The 22,473-nt window shown below is 44.8% G+C and overlaps 1 protein-coding gene across 1 annotated transcript; it reads left to right on the top strand.

Annotated features, from left to right (window-relative positions):
- Nucleotides 1-3,251: 3,251 nt before the first annotated feature.
- On the top strand, nucleotides 3,252-22,196 carry LOC123330303. Its single transcript, XM_045163230.1, has 3 exons — nucleotides 3,252-3,584; nucleotides 21,569-21,698; nucleotides 21,991-22,196. The coding sequence occupies exons 1-3, from the start codon at nucleotides 3,252-3,254 to the stop codon at nucleotides 22,194-22,196; spliced, it is 669 nt and encodes a 222-aa protein (XP_045019165.1).
- The last annotated feature ends 277 nt before the right edge of the window (nucleotides 22,197-22,473 follow it).

The following is a 22,473-nucleotide window of genomic DNA, read 5'->3' as shown; positions in this document are numbered from 1 at the left end:
ATTCCATTGTTCATATAGTTGTTGAAGACGGTAGTAGCTTACTATTTATCTATGTTACTAAACAGATAAGTTACTATTTACTATCTTTTGCCTAAGGTATTTTTACAGTAGCCTAATGAACATTATATATCTATACCAAAAAAGATTCTTAATACCCAGATAACCACGATGGTGTGATCACTCACCTAGTTGAGCTATTGCAAATCCTAAAAGTACTGCACTCAACATGCCAGCAAATTTGGAAACCTCAGCGGTGGCCACAGGACTAAAAGAGGTGAGTTTTCATTCCAACCCCAAAGAAAAGCAATGCCAAATAATCTCCAAACTATTGCACTCATCTCACATGCTAGTAAAATAATGCTCAAAATTCTCCAAGCCAGGCTTCAGCAATACGTGAAACGTGAATTTCCTGATGTTCAAGCTGGTTTTAGAAAAGGCAGAGGAACCAGAGATCAAATTGCCAACATCCGCTGGATCATGGAAAAAGCAAGAGAGTTCCAGAAAAACATCTATTTCTGCTTTATTGACTATGCCAAAGCCTTTGACTGTGTGGATCACACTAAACTGTGGAAAATTCTGAAAGAGATGGGAATACCAGACCACTTGACCTGCCTCTTGAGAAATCTGTATGCAGGTCAGGAAGCAACAGTTAGAACTGGACATGGAACAACAGACTGGTTCCAAATAGGAAAAGGAGTCCATCAAGGCTGTATATTGTCACCCTGTTTATTTAACTTCTATGCAGAGTACATCATGAGAAGCGCTGGGCTGGAAGAAGCACAAGCTGGAATCAAGATTGCCGGGAGAAATATCAATAACCTCAGATATGCAGATGACACGACCCTTATGGCAGAAAGTGAAGAGGCACTAAAGAGCCTCTTGATGAAAGTGAAAGAGGAGAGTGAAAAAGTTGGCTTAAAGCTCAATATTCAGAAAACTAAGATCATAGCATTTGGTCCCATCACTTCATCTCAAATAGATGGGGAAATAATGGAATTAGTGACAGACTTTATGTTTTTGGGCTCCAAAATCACTGCAGATCGTGACTGTGGCTATGATATTAAATGACGCTTGCTCCTTGGAAGAAAAGCTATGACCAACCTAGACAGCTTATTAAAAAGCAGAGACATTATTTTGCCAACAAAAGTTTGTTGTCGTCTGCTGCTGCTAAGTTGCTTCAGTCGTGTCCGACTCTGTGCGACCCCATAGACGGCAGCCCACTAGGCTCCCTCGTCCCTGGGATTCTCCAGGCAAGAACACTGGAGTGGGTTGCCATTTCCTTCTCCAATGCATGAAAGTGAGAAGTGAAAGGGAAGTCGCTGTCATGTCTGACTCTTAGCGACCCCATGGACTGCAGCCCACCAGGCTCCTCTGTCCATGGGATTTTCCAGGCAAGGGTACTGGAGTGGGGTGCCATTGCCTTTGTTGTAGTCATGTATGGATGTGAGAGTAGGACTATAAAGAAAGCTGAGTGTCAAAGAATTGATGGCTTTGAACTGTGGTGTTGGAGAAGCCTCTTGAGAGTCCCTTGGACTGCAAGGAGATCCAACCAGTCCATCCTAAAGGAAATCAGTCCTGAATATTCATTGGAAGGACTGATGCCGAAGCTGAAACTCCAATAATTTGAAGTATTGACTTACGTATTATATATTTTGACGTAAACAAGTTTATCTCAATATTTGAAGCTAAGTCATTACAAGCATGGAGCAGAAACACTTTTATAAAGAAGAATGTAGTTCTCTTTACAGGAAATTTTTTCTCTCTTTAATAATTTTTAAAATTTCTTTTTGGCTGTACCAGGGTCTATGAATTCTGTACATAAAATACGTAAACTTGGCTGGGACTTGCTTGGAGACAGGAGTCCTGACACTCCTTGTTATGGTCAGTGCACAGCACTCAATGTCTTTTCTGTTTCCGGCTGTGCTGATTCGGTTTTGCTGCACGTGGAGTTTCTCTAGTTGCAGCCAGCAGGAGCTACTCTCTAGTTGCTGTGCAGGCTTATTGCTGTAGCTACTTTTGTTGCGGAATACAAGCTTTAGAGCACGGGCTCAGTACTTGTGTTGCACAGGCTTGTTGCTCCTAGACACGTTGTATCCTCCCAGATCAGGGATCAAACCCGTGTCCAGTGCATTGGGAGGTGGATTCTTTACCCTGGACCACCAGGGAGGTGCCGCTAAGTGTCTTTCAACTGAGGAAATCCCAGTGTCTTTCAACCAGGATCCTCGTGTACCTTTTAACTGGGGGGCTATGCATGTTAATATAGTGGCAAATTAACTTTGGTGTCCTCAACCAGTAGCTGGGTGATCTGAAACCAGGAGAGAATCGCCCAAACTTATCTGGACCTCCTGAGGAGGAGGATGGGCCCAAGCGGCCCTTCCTGGTCTACCAAGGCCGGAAGGTCCAAAGCATAGAACGGTGCCTGCTTTTCTCCATCCTGCATTCCTTTCAGGGTGCACTGTCGCTGGGCCACTGCAGTGACTACTAAACTTGATCCTTGAAGAAGTACAATGTCAAGACATTTTTCTCCTTACAAGTGTTAGTAGGAAATAGCCGGTTCGAAGAGTTGTGTGCTTCACATTCTAGCTTGTCTTTCCTACACAAATCCAGTTCTTGTTTACTTAAACTACTTAAATTAATTATAATCGCAGGAATGTTCTTGGGTCCAGCCACCATCCTACATCAACCACCGCCCCGCCCCCCCCCCGCCCCGCCACGACCGCCTCACATCAACCCTCACGGACCCCCAGCCTTGCAGCCACACCAGGTTTCAGCTTCCAGACCTTTGAATTGCTTCAGCCTCATCCGGAGAAATCCTATTGTTAAGAGGCAACCTTCTTAGTTTCCAACGTAATTATCCCACAGAATTTTACGCTTTTATTTTAAAACTGTTACAGTTATTAAAACTAATGAAGAATCTATGGTGCAACCCTAGATGTGTAAAACCCTCTGTGTGCGTGTGTGAGTGCTTAGTTGCTCAGTCGTGCCCGACTCCTTGGGATCCTATGGACTCCAGCTCGCCATGCTCCTGTCTTATTGGGATGCTCCAGGCACGAATAGGAAGTGGATGACCATCCCCTGCTTCAGGGGATCTTCCCAACCCGGCGATGGTACCCAGGTCTCCCGCATTGTAGCTGGATTCTTTTCCGGTCTGAGCCACCAGGAAGCCCTCAAGTACTTCTCAACACTGACAAGATGCCTTGGGAAATAAACGTAAAAGCGTGCGGGTGTCCTCCTGGCTCTGCTCGGTCCGGATGGTCCCGGCTAGGTCCATTTCGGCCCAGTTCGGTCTCTCTCGGCTCCGCTCGGCCCCGCTCGGCTCCGCCCCTCACAGGCCTAGACGCAGGCGTCGTTCTACGCCCCTCCCTTCACAGGTTCAGACGCAGGCGGGTGTCCTACGCCCCGCCCCTCACACGCCCAGACTCAGGAGTGTGTGCTACGCTCCGCCCCTCACACGCCCAGACGCGTGCAAAAGTTGTACGCTCGGCCCCTCGCTGTGGCTTTCGTCTCCTACCCCTGGCGGAGGAGTCTATCGCGACTCTACACGACGCAGGCGAGTTTGCAGCAAGTTCCGAAGCCGACCCTTGGTAGGTGCGGTCGCCCTGGGAATCGTGAGGTAGTTTTATGTTTTATTTTTCTTAACCTGCGCCTGGGGTATCCCCTCTCCTCCATATCCGTGGTCTCGGGTCACCTCGCACCTTGCTGTTCCCCAACCCGTTCCTCCACCCCAGGTCAATTCAACTGTGGCCGTGAGAGCCCCGGGGTCTGATTTCTTTTCGGTGTAAAATCCTGAGGTAACGCATATAGTGTACGAAATACCTAGTAATTCATAGGGAAAAAGTCATTTTATTTATGACATGGCACTTGATAATTTTATAAATATCCGAAAACACGTGTTGAGGAAGTAGTTTAGAATTTCAGCTTTGGGACTGCTGGTGGAGCTGGAGTTTTTACTCAGTGTTATGGAGCCATATTTCCTTTTCAGGTTTGTATGACCAGGGTACTAAATTGACTGCAAAGACTAGTCATTTTAGGACATTATTTTCAGTGCTGCTAGTTACTGGTTTAAGCACTAGACTCAAAGAGAAATATAAATGTTCTCTGTGGTCAATCTTGTCTGACTCTTTGGGACCCCATGGAGTGTAGCCGGCCAGGCTCCTCAGTCCAAGGGATTTCCCAGGTAAGAATACTGGAGTGGGTTGCCATTTCCTAACCGTGGGAATGTTAAGACTCAGGGAAGTATTCCCCCCTTTCTTGTATCTCCTTCATTGGCAGGCAGATTTTTTTTTTTTTTTTTACCACTGAGCCACCTGGGGAGCCCCTTTGGTCTGATACTAGTGTAGACAATTTTCTTTGAATTAAAGAAGTGGGTTTTGGTTGCATGTTTTCCAGTGATATGAAGCCCAGTGGCTGACTTTTGGATTGCTGACAAGTGCGATGGAAAGTGGTGTATAATAGTGGGAAAATATCCTAACAGACTGGAGAATTCGAAGACATTTGAGGGGTAATTTTAGACTTTGTGCATTGAGGTTGACTGCCAGTGCTAGACTCAAGCCTTATATGATTATGTGGCCAGGGGGAAAGGAGCAGTTATCTTCAAGTAATGAGGCCCAGTTATTTGTGGGACTGTTGTAGGTGGAATATTTTCAGAGATAAGAAATCGGTTGAAAATGCTTCCAAAGCTCAATAGAGCTTTGATGGAGTTGAGTAGGAGTGGGTTGTCTTCATTAATTAAAATTAATTGGAGAAGGGAGGTTGTACTAGAATTGGGTAGAGGATAACAGGAGTGCTGTACACAGCTGTGTGGGATGTAGAGACAGGGTTATTAATAGGCTCAGGTCTTGGTGTGCAACATGTTGGGCACATTGGATAATAAGATCTTTAGAATAGAATCCTGTGAGGAATGGTATTTCTGTTAATGGGAGACTTCATAATGAGGGCTGTTGTGGGAAAATGCATTGCTGCCAGCAGTTTATCTGCTCAGAGTGGGAGATACTTGGAATGTAAGGGGGTATGAAGGAGGCATCCCTCCTTAAAGAGCTGGGGTATCTTCCATTTAGGTCTGAGTGGGGGAGGACACTGGGTAGTGACATTGGGCCTCTCTCTCTTTGTGACTTCTTCACTGAGCTCAATCCAACCAAATCTCAGGAGCCTAAACTTTGAGATGTCCCCAGTTGACAGCAGGTTTTCCCCAGAGGACCAGCTTCTTGGTCTCCATACTGAGTGCCCAGTGTCCTCGGAGTTGCAGCTTGTGTGTTTCTGTTGCAATGCCCATGCCCAGTGGTCTCTATCATGTAGCCCTATTGCTCAACTGCACATGAAAACTGGTGAAAACGGGAGAAAGTGGAGCGGAGTGTTGAGGTCTGCAGGAGAGTTGTGGGAAGGAGCAAGTGGGAGCCTCTGGTTGAGCCCCACTTGTGGTGTATGGGCGCATTCTAAGTTTAGTGGTGTGACCGAGCTCAAGCCTACTCTGTACCCCGTAAGACAGGCCAGTGCTTCAGAGTGACTGTCGTGGTCTGTGCACACCTTGAAAAACGACTTCTAGACTTGAGGCCAAAGGGAGGAGAATAAAGTTTATTAGACTGGATTATAGTGTTAGCACAGCAGGTCAGCTCAAGGGAGAGTGGAATGCTTTCCCAGGCTTGCAGCCAATTTTTATAGCCCTAAGACAGAAGCAGAAGATATTAAGAAGAGGTGGCAAGAATACACAGAAGAACTGTACAAAAAAGATCTTCATGACCAAGATAATCACGATGGTGTGATCACTCACCTAGAGCCAGACATCCTGGAATGTGAAGTCTAGTGGGCCTTAGAAAGCATCACTACGAACAAAGCTAGTGGAGGTGACGGAATTCCAGTTGAGCTCTTTCAAATCCTGAAAGATGATGCTGTGAAAATGCTGCACTCAATATGCCAGCAAATTTGGAAAACTCAGCAGTGGCCACAGGACTGGAAAAGGTCAAAAATGAAAACTGTTTCATTCCAATCCCAAAGAAAGGCAATGCCAAAGAGTGCTCAAACTACTGCACAATTGCACTCATCTCACATGCTAGTAAAGTAATGCTCAAAATTCTCCAAGCTAGGCTTCAGCAATACATGAACCGTGAACTTCCTGATGTTCAAGCTGGTTTTAGAAAAGGCAGAGGAACCAGAGATCAAATTGCCAACATCTGCTGGATCATTGAAAAAGCAAGAGAGTTCCAGAAAAACATCTATTTCTGCTTTATTGACTATACCAAAGCCTTTGACTGTGTGGATCACACTAAACTGTGGAAAATTCTGAAAGAGAGGGGAATACCAGACCACCTGACCTGCCTCTTGAGAAACCTATATGCAGGTCAGGAAGCAACAGTTAGAACTGGACATGGAACAACAGATTGGTTCCAAATAGGAAAAGGAGTCCGTCAAGGCTGTATATTGTCACCCTGCTTATTTAACTCATATGCAGAGTACATCATGAGAAATGCTGGGCTGGAAGAAGCACAAGCTGGAATCAAGATTGCCGGGAGAAATATCAATAACCTCAGATATGCAGATGACACCACCCTTATGGCAGAAAGTGAAGAGGAACTCAAAAGCCTCTTGATGAAAGTGAAAGAGGAGAGTGAAAAAGTTGGCTTAAGCTCAACATTCAGAAAACGAAGATCATGGCATCTGGTTTCATCACTTCATGGGAAATAGATGGGGAAACAGTGGAAACAGTGTCAGACTTTATTTTTCTGGGCTCCAAAATCACTGCAGATGGTGACTGCAGCCATGAAATTAAAAGACGCTTACTCCTTGGAAGAAAAGTTATGACCAACCTAGATAGCATATTGAAAAGCAGAGACATTACTTTGCCAACAAAGGTCCATCTCATCAAGGCTATGGTTTTTCCAGTGGTCATGTATGGATGTGAGAGTTGGACTGTGAAGAAGGCTGAGCGCCGAAGAATTGATGCTTTGAACTGTGATGTTGGAGAAGACTCTTGAGAGTCCCTTGGACTGAAAGGAGATCCATTCTGAAGGAGATCAGCCCTGAGATTTCTTTGGAGGGAATGATGCCGAAGCTGAAACTCCAGTACTTTGGCCACCTCATGCGAAGAGTTGACTCATTGGCAAAGACTCTGATGCTGGGAGGGATTGGGGGCAAGAGGAGAAGGGGACGACAGAGGGTGAGATGGCTGGATGGCATCACTGACTCGATGGACATGAGTCTGAGTGAACTCCGGGAGTTGGTGATGGACAGGGAAGCCTGGCGTGCTGCCATTCATGAGGTCGCAAAGAGTCGGACACGACTGATCGACTGAACTGAAGACAGAGAAAATCCCTAATGGAATGGTGGCATTAGGTAATTGCTTATGATGCTGTTGTTGTTCAGTTGCTCAGTAATGTTCCACTTTGCAACCCCATGGACTGCAACAAGCCAGGTTTCCCTGTCCTCCACCATCATCCAGAACTTGCTCCATCTCTTGTCCATTGAGTCAGTTTTGCCATCCAACCATGTCGTACTCTGTCGTCCCCTTCTCCTCCTGCCTTCAGTCTTTCCCAGCATCGGGGTCTTTCCTAATGAGTCAGCTCTTTGCATCAAGTGGCTAAAGTATTGGAGCTTCACCTTCAGCATCGATCCTTCCAGCGAATATTCAGGATTAACTTTCTTTAGGATTGATTGGTTTGATCTCCTTGCTGTCCAAGGGACTCTCAAGAGTCTTCTCCAACTCCACAGTTCAAAAGCATCAATTCTTTGGCTCTTATCTTTCTATATACTTCAACTTTCACATCCATATATGACTACTGGAAAAACTATATCTTTGACTATACAGATCTTTGTCGGCAGTGTAATGTCTCTGCCTTTTAATACTCTGTCTAGGTTTGTCGATTGCCAACATCTGCTGGATCATGGAAAAAGGAAGAGAGTTCCAGAAAAGCATCTATTTCTGCTTTATTGACTATGCCAAAGCCTTTGAATGTGTGGATCACACTAAACTGTGGAAAATTCTAAAAGAGATGCGAATACCAGACCACATGATCTGCCTCTTGAGAGATTTGTATGCAGGTCAGGAAGCAACAGTTAGAACTGGACATGGAACAACAGACTGGTTCCAAATAGGAAAAGGAGTTCGTCAAGGCTGTATATTGTCACCCTGTTTATTTCACTTATATGCAGAGTACATCATGAGAAACGCTGGACTGGGAGAAACACAAGCTGGAATCAAGATTGCCGGGAGAAATATCAATAACCTCAGATATGCAGATGACACCACCCTTATGGCAGAAGTGAAGAGGAACTCAAAAGCCTCTTGATGAAAGTGAAAAAGAAGAGTGAAAAAGTTGGCTTAAAGCTCAACATTCAGAAAACGAAGATCATGGCATCCGGTCCCACCACTTCATGGGAAATAGATGGGGAAACAGTGGAAACAGTGTCAGGCTTTATTTTTCTGGGCTCCAAAATCACTGCAGATGGTGACTGCAGCCATGAAATTAAAAGACGCTTACTCCTTGGAAAGAAAGTTATGACCAACCTAGATAGCATATTCCAAAGCAGAGACATTACTTTGCCAACAAAGGTTCGTCTAGTCAAGGCTATGGTTTTTCCAGTGGTCATGTATGGATGTGAGAGTTGGACTGTGAAGAAGGCTGAGTGCCGAAGAATTGATGCTTTTGAACTGTGGTGTTGGAGAAGCCTCTTGAGAGTCCCTTGGACTGCAAAGAGATCCAAGCAGTCCATTCTGAAGGAGATCAGCCCTGGGATTTCTTTGGAAGGAATGATGCTAAAGCTGAAACTCCAGTACTTTGGGCACCTCATGTGAAGAGTTGACTCACTGGAAAAGACTCTGATGCTGGGAGGGATTGGGGGCAAGAGGAGAAGGGGACGATAGAGGGTGAGATGGCTGGATGGCATGACTGACTCAATGGACGTGAGTCTGGGTGAACTCCGGGAGTTGGTGATGGACAGGGAGGCCTGGCGTGCTGCGTTTCATGGGGTCGCAAAGAGTCGGACATGACTGAGCGACTGATCTGATCTGATCTAGGTTTGTCATAGCTTTTCTTCCAGCGAGGAAGCATCTTTGAAATTCATGGCTGTGGTCACCATCTACAGTGATTTTGGAGCCAAGAAAATAAAGTCTGTCAGTGTTTGCAGTTTCTCCATCTATTTACCATGAAGTCATGGGACCTAATGCAGTCAAATCAACAAATGTTTTTTAAAAAAAGAACTCAGAAATGTGCATCAGACGCTGAGTCTGTGGTTCTTTTTCCTAACCAATAGGTGCTTGAGCCTTTCTCTTTTGTGTCACGGGGGTCTGGGAGACTTCAGCTTTTCTGTCAACAAGAGACAGAAGAGAAAGACAAATATCATATGGTATCACTTATCTGTGGGATCTAAACAAAAGTTATATATGAACTTCTCTACAAACAGGAATAGAGGTGCTGACATAGAAAACAAGGTATGGTTATCAGAGTGTGAGAGGAGGTGGAATAAACTGGGAGATGTGGATTAACACACCTTTCACTTCATGTCACTACATAAAGTCAGTAAGTAATGAGGACTTACTATATAGCACAGGGAATTCTACTATATACTCTCCAATGAGCTATATGGGGAAAGTAAAACTTAAAAAGAATGGATAGATGTATATGTATTCTGTTGTTCCCTCACTCAGTGGTGTACACCTGTTTGCACCCTGATGGACTGTGGCATGCCAGGTTTCCCTGTCCTTTTCTGTCTCTTGTAGTTTGCCCAAATTCATGTCCATTGAGTCGGTGATGCTATTTAACCATGTCATCGTCTGTCACCCCCATCTTCTCTTGCCCTCAATCTTTCCAGCATCAGGGTCTTTCCCAATGAGTCTGATATTTGTATCAATTGGCCAAAGTATTGGAGCTTCAGTATCAGCATCAATCCTTCCAATGAATATTCAGGGTTGATTTCCTTTAAGATTGACTGGTTGGTCTCCTTGTTGTCCAAGGGACTCTCAAGATTCTTTTCTATCACCACAATCCAAAAGCATCAATTCTTCTATGGTCAGCCTTGTTTATGCACCAGCTCTCATATCTCTACCTGCTACTGGAAAAACAACAGCTTTGACATTAGGGACCTTTGTTGGCAAAGTGATGCCTTTGCTTTAAAACACACTGTCTACTTTTTTTTTTTTTCTCTCTCTACTTTATTTTTTCTTTTAAACCTAGGTTTACTTTATTTATTTATTTTTTAATTTAATTTTATTTTTTAACTTTACAAGTTTTATCGTACCTTTCCTCTCAAGGAGCAGGCCGTCTTTTCATTTCCTGACTGCAGCCATCTTCAGCAGTGAGGCACCCCCTGCTGCCTCACCCTCCCACTGTCCCTAAACCGGCCTGAGTTCTCTCCGACTCGCGCCCCTGACCGCCGGGCTCCTCTCGGGCCCCGCCTCCAGGCCGCTCCGCCTTTCTACTGGGCGACTGCCCGTGCGCACAGCGTCACACTCCCTGAAGCGGAGGGCGGCGAGCGGAGGGTCCGCGCAAAATGAGTTTCTCTTTTTTCTAGTCAAGTCTTCCTCTCGCAGTTCTCTTTCCTCTGTACTGTGGATTGAGGGTCGCTACTAAATCTAAATCCCCGCAGCCGTCCCACTACCCCAGCAAATTCAGGTGTCCATGTGTGGCGAAGAGGCGCCTCCATTTTGCTTTGAAGTCGCTTTGAAGCGGATACCTGCGTTTGTTTCCTGAGACGCCTCAGTTCGCAACTCTTTGCTGCTTAAAACCAATTTCTGAGCTCACTGACCCTTCTGCCCTTCCTGCACTGCGTGAAATTTTCTTGGGCGATGTGGGTTTATTCGCTCCGTGGTCCCCAGGCTCGCGTTCTCGGTCCCAGGAGGCCGCGCCCGTCCCCGCTCCCGGGGAGGCCCAGTTCTCTCCCCGGTCCTGGGATTCTGGAGACCCCGTCCTGCTCCTGAGACCCCCAGCCATCCAGCCGCTCAGTCGTCGCGTCTCATCAGGCCGGTATTTCTGCCCCTCAGGCATTTGTTTCTTAGTGACGTTTCCCTGACCCCGTGTGGGCGGAGGTGGCCTGGGCCAGCCATGTGACACCCATGGTTCTGTGTCCCAAATGCCACCCGCTGGAATGTGTCTCTTACGGGTTCAGTTCAGTCGCTCAGTCGTGTCCGACTCTTTGCGACCCCATGAATCGCAGCACGCCAGGCCTTCCTGTCCATCACCAACTCCCGAAGTTCTCTCAAACTCACGTCCATCAAGTTGGTGATGCTATCCAGCCATCTCATCCTCTGTCGTCCCCTTTTCCTCCTGCCCCCAATCCCTCCCAGCATCAGAGTCTTTTCCAGTGAGTCAACTCTTTACCTGAGGTGGCCAAAGTACTGGAGTTTCAGCTTTAGCATCATTCCTTCCAAAGAAATCCCAGGGCTGATCTCCTTTAGAATGGACTGGTTGAATCTCCTTGCAGTCCAAGGGACTCTAAAGAATCTTCTCCAACACCACAGTTCAAAAGCATCAATTCTTCGGCACTCAGCTTTCTTCACAGTCCAACTCTCACATCCATACATGACCACTGGAAAAACCATAGCCTTGACTAGATGGACCTTTGTTGGCAAAGTAATGTCTCTGCTTTTCAATATGCTATCTAGGTAGGTCATAACATTTCTTCCAAGGAGTAAGCGTTTTTTAATTTCATGGCTGCAGTCACCATCCGCAGGCTTCTTATTCAGTCGCCATCCCTGCAAATAGGAGGCCAGGAGGGTCAGGAGAAGCACAGACAGCAACTCTGAGAGAAACAGATAATTGAAGAAAGCATGATGGAGAATTGATGGCAACGAACAGGATTAGTAAGGAACTTGCGAGGAGATAGCAACATGAAAGAGCATAAGCCTTGAAGGTAACGGTGGATCAAGGAGAGAAGCTTAGAGAAAAGCAGAGTCTCTGGAATGTTAAAAGTGTGCAACATAGGGAGGTGGTGTTGAGTCCAGGGATGCTATCTAACCATCTCATCCTCTGCCGCCCTCTTCTATTGCCTTCAGGGGAGAAGGGTTGTAAATCAGCGGTCCCAAAGAGGGCGACAGTGGAGAGGCAGTTCACACAGAGAGCCCACAAAGGGGATAGAAGAGTTGGAACCTTGACCTACAGACAGTATTCTGCTGGCAGAGAAAGGGGACTACTAGTGAATGGAAACAGTGACACACTTTATTTTTTTTGGCTCCAAAATCATTGTAGATGGTGACTGCAGCCATGAAATTAAAAGACACTTGCTCCTTGGAAGAAAAGCTGTTAGAACCTAGACAGCATATTGAAAAGCAGAGACATTACTTTGCTGACAAGGGTTTATACAATCAAAGGTATGGTATTTCAAATAGTTATGTATGGATGTGAGAGTTGGACCATAAGGAAAGCTGAGCTCTGAATAATTGATGCTTTTGAACTGTGGTGTTGGAGAAGACTTTTGAGAGTCCTTTGGAGAGTCCGAGGAGATCAAACCGCTCAATCTTAAAGGAAATCAGTCCTGAATATTCATTGGAATAACTGATGCTGAAGCTGAAGTTCCAGTCCTTTGGCCCCTTGATGCGAAGAACTGAGTCTTTGGAAAAGACTCTGATGATGGAAAAGATTGAAGGCAGGAGGAGAAGGGGACAACAGAGGATGAGATGGTTGAATGCCATCACTGACTGGGTGGGCATGAGTTTGCGCAAACTCCAGGAGTTGGTGATGGACAGGGAAGCTTGGCATGCTGCAGCCCATGGGGTCGCAAAGATTCCATTGGGACTGAGGAACTGAACTGAACTGAGTGAGTGGAGCAGAGAGAAAGAAATTGAGCTGAAAGGAAGGTTTGTACTTGGAGGTGCCAGAGAGTTGGGAGGAAGGGAGGGCAGAGATGGAGGAAGAAAGGCAGAAATACATGGAGATTTTGGATTATCAGGGAGGTGGAGAGAAAACATCTTTATGGGGAACAGATGGCAGAGCGAGGCAGGATGGGAGTCAGGGAAGAAGTAGAGAGGAGGACAGGCACAGCAGGAGAGCAGAGGGGAAGAAGTGAGGGGGAGAAAGAAACAGGGAAACAGATAAATCAAATGAAGTGGAAACAACTAGAAGTGCAGGTGGGGGAGGGGAATAGATCCAGAAGAGTGCTGAATCGATTGGATAAAGAATTAAGATGTGATACATTGATTTTTAGCTTTACAATCTAATAAGTTTAAAGCTTGCTCCTTTAAGTTATACAGAGGAGAATGAGAATTGCTAAACTGTCTGTAAGGCTTCTGGGTGTTCTAATTATTTGTATTGAAAGATAGCATCCATGTGCAGAGTCTGTTGAGGTGGGGGCTAAGGCAGTGATTTGACTCACAGAGGTGGGTCATCCCCTGCCCTTTTCCTGGTGTGGAGTAGAGGTTGTGGGAGAGGAGAAGTGGTCCAAGAATTGACAGACTCTGTTACTACATGGGACCTTTTCAAGGAACTGTAAACATGTTCTTAGTGATGGTTTTCCTTTTTGCTTTCTCCTTTTTTTACATTAAATTCTTTTCGTAGCTTGTTGTAAAGATTAGTGCATTCAATACCTACTTTCTTGTCAACATCTATTGACTTCTGATAAGATTTGGTGGTCTCCTATAATTTTTTCTTTCACTTTGCACCAGAATTTTTCAGTGAAAAAAATTTTAATAAGCTGATTAACTTTAGGTTTGTTGCATGTTTATTTGAGGCCCTTTTGCTGTCTCCTCTTTACATTATATCTTGGAAATGTTCTTTGGTAACTAATAAATAGTTATAGACTGTTTTGATGAGTACTTGGTAAGGATGTCAGTAATCTTTTTTATTGAATCAAGACCTAATTTAAGCAGTTAGTATGATAGTCCATTTTCCTCTCTTTCATGTGGTCTGATAACTAGTGAGCTATGAGTTGATCTGATGATGTTTACTTAGGTCCAGAAGGTGAGCAACAATGACCCCTGAAATGATTGGCCAAATTGTGTGTGTGACTCTGTGTGGCAGTTCTTTGAGGGAGTTCCCACTTGTCATTAGAATTTGAAATGCATCAGTTTTCCACAATGCAACAAGGACAACAGTAGGATGGAGGCAGGAACATAGGCTCAGAGTCAGAGAGAGATGAGTGGTCTTCTGTGAATAAAGGTCGATGTAAAGGGAGGCCCTCCCACTTCCACTGGCTTCCCTGTGTCCTCAGGGCAGCATCCTGACTCCTTAGGTGTCTCCACAGCCCTTTGTCATCCTCAGGTCGCTACCAGTGTCTCCAGCCTCATCCTGGAAGCTGACCCCATTCTCATGGTCAGGTTGTCCTGGTCACATTCACTTAGTCCTTGTTCATAGACACCAAAACCTTCTCTATCTCGGATCTTAGTTTTTTCTTCTACTTTTGGTCATTACCTCACCGTGGCTCTTGCTCTTTCTGTTCCTTCAGCTCTAGGCCAGAGAGGTCTCCCCATCCTCTTCTGATATTTGCTGTCACGTTAATGGGTGAATTTAACTCAGATGACCATTATATCTACTACTGCGGGCAGGAATCCCTCAGACGAAATGGAGTAGCCATCATGGTCAACAGAAGAGTCCGAAATGCAGTATTTGGATGCAATCTCAAAAACGACAGAATGATCTCTGTTCGTTTCTAAGACAAACCATTCAATATCACAGTAATCCAAGTCTATGCCCCAACCAGTAATGCTGAAGAAGCTGAAGTTGAATGGTTCTATGAAGACCTACAAGACCTTTTAGAACTAGCACGCAAAAAAGATGTCCTTTTCATTATAGGGGACTGGAATGCAAAAGTAGCAAGTCAAGAAACACCTGGAGTAACAGGCAAATTTGGCCTTGGAATACGGAATGAAGCAGGGGAAAGACTAATAGAGTTTTGCCAAGAAAATGCACTGGTCATAACAAACACCCTCTTCCAACAACACAAGAGAAGACTCTATACATGGACATCACCAGATGGTCAACACTGAAATCAGATTGATTATATTCTTTGCAGCCAAAGATGGAGAAGCTCTATACAGTCAGCAAAAACAAGACCAGGAGCTGACTGTGGCTCAGACCGTGAACTCCTTATTGCCAAATTCAGATTTAAATTGAAGAAGGTAGGGAAAACCACTAGACCATTCAGGTATGACCTAAATCAAATCCCTTATGATTATACAGTGGAAGTGAGAAATAGATTTAAGGGCCTAGATCTGATAGATAGAGTGCCTGATGAGCTATGGAATGAGGTTTGTGACATTGTACAGGAGACAGGGATCAAGACCATCCCCATGGAAAAGAAATGCAAAAAAGCAAAATGGCTGTCTGGGGAGGCCTTACAAATAGCTGTGAAAAGAAGAGAAGTGAAAAGCAAAGGAGAAAAGGAAAGATATAAACATCTGAATGCAGAGTTCCAAAGAATAGCAAGAAGAGATAAGAAAGCCTTCTTCAGCGATGAGTGCAAAGAAATAGAGGAAAACAACAGAATGGGAAAGACAAGAGATCTCTTCAAGAAAATCAGAAATACCAAAGGAACATTTCATGCAAAGATGGGCTTGATAAAGGACAGAAATGGTATGGACCTAACAGAAGCAGAAGATATTAAGAAGAGATGGCAGGAATACACAGAAGAATGTACAAAAAACATCTTCACAACCCAGATAATCACAATGGTGTGATCACACACCTAGAGCCAGACATCCTGGAATGTGAAGTCAAGTGGGCCTTAGAAAGCATCACTACGAACAAAGCTAGTGGAGGTGATAGAATTCCAGTTGAGCTATTCCAAATCCTGAAAGATGATGCTGTGAAAATGCTGCACTCAATATGCCAGCAAATTTGGAAAACTCAGCAGTGGCCACAGGACTGGAAAAGGTCAGTTTTCATTCCAATCCCAAAGAAAGGCAATGCCAAAGAATGCTCAAACTACCGCACAATTGCACTCATTTCACACGCTAGTAAAGTAATGCTCAAAATTCTCGAAGCCAGGCTTCAGCAATATGTGAACCATGAACTTCCTGATGTGCAAGCTGGTTTTAGAAAAGGCAGAGGAACCAGAGATCAGATTGCCAACATCCTCTGGATCATGGAAAAAGCAAGAGAGTTCCAGAAAAACATCTATTTCTGCTTTATTGACTATGCCAAAGCCTTTGACTGTGTGGATCACACTAAACTGTGGAAAATTCTGAAAGAGAAAGGAATACCAGACCACCTGATCTGCCTCTTGAGAGATTTGTATGTGGGTCAGGAAGCAACAGTTAGAACTGGACATGGAACAACAGATTGGTTCCAAATAAGAAAAGGAGTACGTCAAGGCTGTATATTGTCACTGTGCTTATTTAACTTATATGCAGAGTACATCATGAGAAATGCTGGGCTGGAAGAAGCACAAGCTGGAATCAAGATTGCCGAGAGAAATATCAATAACCTCAGATATGCAGATGACACCAACCTTATGGCAGAAAGTGAAGAGGAACTCAAAAGCCTCTTGATGAAAGTGAAAGAGGAGAGTGAAAAAGTTGGCTTAAAGCTCAACATTCAGAAAACGAAGATCATGGCATCTGGTCTCATCACTTCATGGGAAATAGATGGGAAAACAGTGGAAACAGTGTCAGACTTTATTTTTCTGGGCTCCAAAATCACTGCAGATGGTGACTGCAGCCATGAAATTAAAAGAAGCTTACTCCTTGGAAGAAAAGTTATGACCAACCTAGATAGCATATTGAAAAGCAGAGACATTACTTTGCCAACAAAAGTCCATCTAGTCAAGGCTATGGTTTTTCCAGTGGTCATGTATGGATGTGAGAGTTGGACTGTGAAGAAGGCTGAGCGCCGAAGAATTGATGCTTTTGAACTGTGGTGTTGGAGAAGCCTCTTGAGAGTCCCTTGGACTGCAAGGAGATCCAACCAGTCCATTCTGAAGGAGATCAGCCCTGGGATTTCTTTGGAAGGAATGATGCTAAAGCTGAAACTCCAGTACTTTGGCCACCTCATGCGAAGAGTTGACTCATTGGCAAAGACTCTGATGCTGGGAGGGATTGGGGGCAGGAGGAGAAGGGGATGACAGAGGATGAGATGGCTGGATGGCATGACTGACTCGATGGATGTGAGTCTGAGTGAACTCCGGGAGTTGGTGATGGACAGGGAGGCCTGGCGTGCTGGATTCATGAGGTCGCAAAGATTCAGACACGACTGAGCGACCGATCTGATCTGATCTGATATTAATCACCTTCATCAGAGATGCCCTTCTCCTTTAATTATTTGGAATCTTTCCTCTTTTCCCTTCTTTGAAGGATGCCCTGTGTTCTTCTTCCTCCCTGGATGCTTGCAGCATCTTACTCTGGGGATGAGGCCTGCTACTGTGGGTTGGGCTGAAGAATTCTCAGGGGAGTTAGAGGGGACAGGGTAGGTGATGATGATTCCTGTGTCTGTTCTGGACGTTTCAAGTCTAATTGATCCTTACCCCATGTGGTCACTTAATTACTCAAAAACAAAAACATGTGAGGAATCCTGAAAAGCCTGATAGATCTAGTATCTTGAGGTATCCCCATGTTTTAGTCTCCTATGTCACTGCTTACTGCAGCCCCCAGGTCTTCTAAGCTCTGTCCATCCAGGTACCAGTTGCCATCTTGGACAGCAGCTCCACCTTCCAGCAGTTCATGTACTTATGTGCTCAGAGCAGGGGATGCTGAGTTTACTGTATTTAGAGTGGCCAGAAGGTTTGGAAGTTAAGTGTATATGAAGGAGATACCTCCTCATCCAAGAACCGCACACCTGCTTGATGACCTGAAGTATCTGCCAGTTAGCTGTGAGCACGCAGAAGAGGAGCCAGTGAGATGGGACCTCTCTCTTGTGACTTCTTTGCCAACCATCCCTCAACTGCATAAAGTCCGCAGCAGCTGACAGGTTTTCCCAAGAGAACTGGGTTCTTGGTCTCCATTCTGAATGCTCAGTGTTCTTGGATTTACAGCTTGGGTGCATTTCTGTTGCGATGCCCATGCCCAGTAGTCTCTGCTCTTTAGCCGTCTTGTTCAGCCGTGCCCGGAGAAGAGGCAGTGAAAAGGGTGTCGGGTCAGCTGAGGTACCCCCTGCCGCTATGTACATGAGGCCTCACCAGGAGGGGAATGTGATGCCAGGGAGTGTGGGAAAGTGCCCGTGTTGGACTCTGTGCTGGAGTTGACTGTCCTGAGTCCCTCCTGAGACAGTGGGCATAGACGACTGTCTGTTCCACATGGTGAGGTCCTCCTTGTGTGTGGCTGGGACACAGGAAGGGGCTATGTTGACTCTAAGCATTAAACAGCATGTTTTCCACTTTCTTGATACACCTCTGAAGACTCCTGTTGCCTGAGGATGCCCAGAAGAGGAGGGAGGGGAAAAAGCAGGAGTCAGGAATGGCTCTTTCTCAAGTAAGGCCATATTCTCAGTGGATTCTCAGTCTGTCCTTTGTGAAATACACATCTTTGGACTCGCTAATCTTGTCTGACTCTGGAGTATCCTGTCTCACTCCTGTACATGCGCACTCACCAGAGACCTTCCCTCAGAGTCTGTCATCCTCACTTAGATCCCGTCTCCCCATGACCCAGTGACCTGGACCTTGTGAGGAGGCTCCCCTGGGTACCGTCCTGGGCAGGGCTTCTCACCCACGGGTTGGAGACGGGGTCTCAGTGCTGTGGGGCAGCAGGGATTGCTTAGGGCCCATCTGGATGTGCTGTCTGCTCTCTGTCAACCAGGGTAAGGAAGCTGCAGATGGACGTCCAGTATTAACATGCACAGTACGTTGTAAAATATGGATAGAGTGCACTAAGGAGAAATCAGTCCTGACTTTGTGTAGTACATTTAAAAGAAATTGAGCCTCCTTGAAAATCTTAAGGATTTGGGAATGGAATGGAAAATTCAGAAAGAGACTTTGGGGCTAGGGTATGTTTCATTATACCATCTAACTGAAACTATGAAATCAACATTTTTTTTTTTTTTTCCTGGCCACATGATGCAGCTAGTGGAGTCTTAGTTCCCTGAGTAGGAATTGAACCTGAAACCCTGCAATAGAATATGAGTACTTAACCACTTGGCCTCCAGGAAATTCCCCAACTTTCCTAATCTCAATGCAATATTTTGTTCATGGAATAAAAAGATAAACTTTGGCTTTTGTTAATAACTGGATACCTAACATTAAGGATTAAATCGTATTACTGTTTTTTAAATATATTTATTTGTTTTACTGGCTCTTCATTGCTGCAGTGGCTTTAATGTAGTTCTGTGTGGTGGCCACTCTCTAGTTGCAGTGAACGGGCATTGTGGTGGCTTCTCTCATCTTGCAGCACAGGCTCTAGAGCAGGCTGGCTTCAATAGTTCTACCTTCTGGACTCTAGAGCCTGGCTCAGGAATTGAGGCTTATGGACCTAGTTACCCCTTGGCATATGGGATTGTACCGGAGCAAGAATCAACGCTGTGTCTCTTGTACTGGCCAATGGATTCTTTACCACTTTGCTACCAGGGAAGACCTCATATTATTTTTAAATATAGGTATGTTATAAAGATTGTAGTTGGAGTCTTTTGTATGTTACTTTATGCTTATACCACTTTTTATTATTTTGAATTAGTATAAAATAATGTTGAGAAGGATTCCTAGTCCAGTGAAGAAGAATGTGCCTGCCAGTGTAGGGTACACGATTCTACCCCAGGTCCAGGAAGATCCCTCAAAGCAACTAAGCCCATGCGGCGCAACTACTGAGCCTGTGCTCTAGGGCCCGAGACCATCACTCCTGAGCCTGCACACTCTAGAGCCTGTGCTCCAAAACAAGAGAAGGCACTGCAGTGAGAAGCCCATGCACTGCAGCCTCAACTGGAGAAAACCCGCTCACAGCAACCAAGACTCAGCATAACCAAAATAAATAAGCTTTAGGGAAGAAATAGAATGTTGACATATTTAATGAAGTACAACTGATTCAGTTTTAATGTCCCAGAGATGCTGAAATATACATGATTAAAATGTAAATGGGAATGTCATCCCAGAATGTGTCAAAAGGCAACTGGAGATGGGAATGGCCACCCACTCCAGTATTCTTGCTTGGGAAATCCTGTGGACAGAGGAGACTGGCAGGCTACAGTCCATGGGGTTGCAAAGACTTTGACACGACAGAGTGACTGAACAGCAACCTCCACACTCAGCCAAGTGAGAGCTTAAAAACAAATATAACCATCTAACTTTCCTCCTGCAGATTCTTCAGTGGCTTCCAGTAGCTTCTGGAATAAATCTATAGACCTTGCAGAACCTTTCAGAAATCAGGTGGCATCTACCTGGCATCACCTCTCCTTATTCCCTACATTGCTGTCACACTGGCTGACTTTCTGTTCACTAAATATCTTCCTGCCTCAGAGTCAGCACACAGGCTATTCTCTCTGCTTGCCTCACTTTTCTATTTGCCATCTTGCCAATCCTAAGTGTTTCTTCCTCATGGAAACCTTGTCTGACTTCTCGATGTAGGTCAAGACTTTCTGTTAAATCTTCCCTTAGCACCAGACCAGTTTCAGAGCACTTATTACAATAGTACTGTTAAAATTACGGTTGTAATTGGCTGACTGGCTGGTAGATTATAAGCTCCATCATGTTCACTGCTGTATTCCAAGTTCGGGGCACAGAGTTGTTGCTCAATAAATTTTGATTGAATGAAAGAAAAGACTATAAAGACAGGTCTTCCTTTTATCAACCAATTGTGTGTTTACATGTGCATGCATAAGTGCATGGATATGTAACTCCATGGTTTTATTACAGAGCATCATGTCTAAAATATGTTTTATGCTTTGTAGCAGTTGCACTTGTATCTTAAGTACATTGCATGACCTTAAGTTTTTTCTACCTCATCACATGATTGATGGAAATAGTAGTAAGATTATTGACATGTTGTGGGTTCAGGGGGAGAGGGTGACCCTAGACAGTGACTGATCCATTGCATTTCAGTTTTCTTTTACTTGTTTAAGGTATTCTCAGGGAACTCTTTGTGGATGCACTTTCCTGCTCTGTTACTTAGCTTTTTATTCTTGTCAGGCTTAACCACCTGACCTCAAGGGCTGTTGCCTCATTTCTTAACTTGTTGATGAACGGTTTCTTACAGTGACAGAGTTTTCTCCCCATAAGTTGGATACAGATCTTTCTCTAATGTGGTGTTATGTTGATGACAAGTTCATATGTGTAAAGTGTTTAGAATAATGTTTAGTGTGTAGGATGTGTTGAAACCCCTATGGTCAGTGTGACAGTGTCGTCATCTTCACAGTGTAAGATCTGCTGTTCTTTTAAAGCCACTGTTGACTTTGTCATCTCTAAAGATACCGTTCTTGTAACTCAGCTAGATAATAAATGTCACTCAATGTGTAAAATGTAACACTTCTACAGGGGCAACTCATTGTTGAATTTTATTTGTATGTTTTTCATGTATTGTCTGCACAAATGACAAGTTCATGTCGATTGGAGTATATCATAGTCTTATGAAAAAACAGGAAATTAGAGACCAATAGTGTGTTCCAAGTAGCTTTTAATAGATCTATCAGAATATTACTTCCACTGAATTGATCCTTACTCCTCTCACTTCTTCTCCTTTTGTGTGAAAATAAGGACCCTCCTCAGCGTCTGTTAGTGAAATGTACTTTCATTTCAGACAGAGTTAACTGTCGAGGATGTGGACATCAAGTTCACTCCAGAAGAGTGGGAATGCCTGGACCCTGCTCAAAGGGCCTTGTACCGGAACGTGATGGAGGAGACCTACAGGAATAACCTGCTGTCTGTGGGTAAGGATCACTTCTCTGTGAAGTTGGAGTCTGGTTTGGGGTATCTCTGCATTTTCCCTCTGTGTCTCTTGGGAGCCCCTGTTTTGCTTGACTGAGTTCACAGCCTTGTAGATTCAGAGGTGAAAAAGCTTCGTGATTGGCATCAGGAGTATAAGCTTGTCCTTTCTTCAGGTGCTCTGCCCACTGTGTGATACACAAGGAGTTTTTCCACAGCTTGAGCATTTGTTAAGCTGATTTCAAACTTTGAAATACCCAATTTCCTTTTCCTTCCCCTGTGTTCTTGGTTCAGTAGTTCTTGGGAAGAAATTCAATATCTGCTTGTGTGTGTGGTCTGTCACTGTGGTCATATCTGACTCTTCGGAACCCAATGGACCGTACCCCTCCAGGCTGTTTGTTCGTGGAATTCTCCCGGCAAGAATACTGGAATGGGTTGCCCTGGCCCCGTCCAAAGGGACCTTCCCCATGCAGGGATTGTCTGCATATTCCTGTATATTATAAGACTGACAGTGAATTAATTTGTGAAGAGTTTTTCTCTCTGTCTATAATGTCCTCATTTCTTGGCTAATAAAAGAGCTGGGATTCTACCCCTGCCAATTCAGGAGACAGGGGTTCAATCCCTTCTCTGGGAAGATCCTACATGTCACAGAGCAGTTAAGCTGGTATGCCACAGCTACTGAACCAGCACTCTAGAGACCAGAAGCTATAACTACTGAGCCCACAGGGGACAACTTCCAAAGCTCATGCAACCAAGAGAAGCCACAGCAAATGAGAAGTG

This window comes from Bubalus bubalis, chromosome 18 (assembly GCF_019923935.1).
Source record: "Bubalus bubalis isolate 160015118507 breed Murrah chromosome 18, NDDB_SH_1, whole genome shotgun sequence".
Taxonomy (NCBI): domain Eukaryota; kingdom Metazoa; phylum Chordata; class Mammalia; order Artiodactyla; family Bovidae; genus Bubalus; species Bubalus bubalis.
Note: the sequence above shows the minus strand (reverse complement) of the source record. Positions and strands in the feature narration are given on the sequence as shown.

Excerpts from the sequence above, each read along its gene's own strand:
- LOC123330303 (XM_045163230.1), top strand. The coding sequence starts at position 3,252 with ATGGTCCCGGCTAGGTCCATTTCGGCCCAGTTCGGTCTCTCTCGGCTC. Across the intron at positions 3,585-21,568 it reads AGTTCCGAAGCCGACCCTTG|ACAGAGTTAACTGTCGAGGA; the intron begins GTAGGTGCGGTC and ends CTTTCATTTCAG. Across the intron at positions 21,699-21,990 it reads GAATAACCTGCTGTCTGTGG|TTCTTGGGAAGAAATTCAAT; the intron begins GTAAGGATCACT and ends TTGGTTCAGTAG.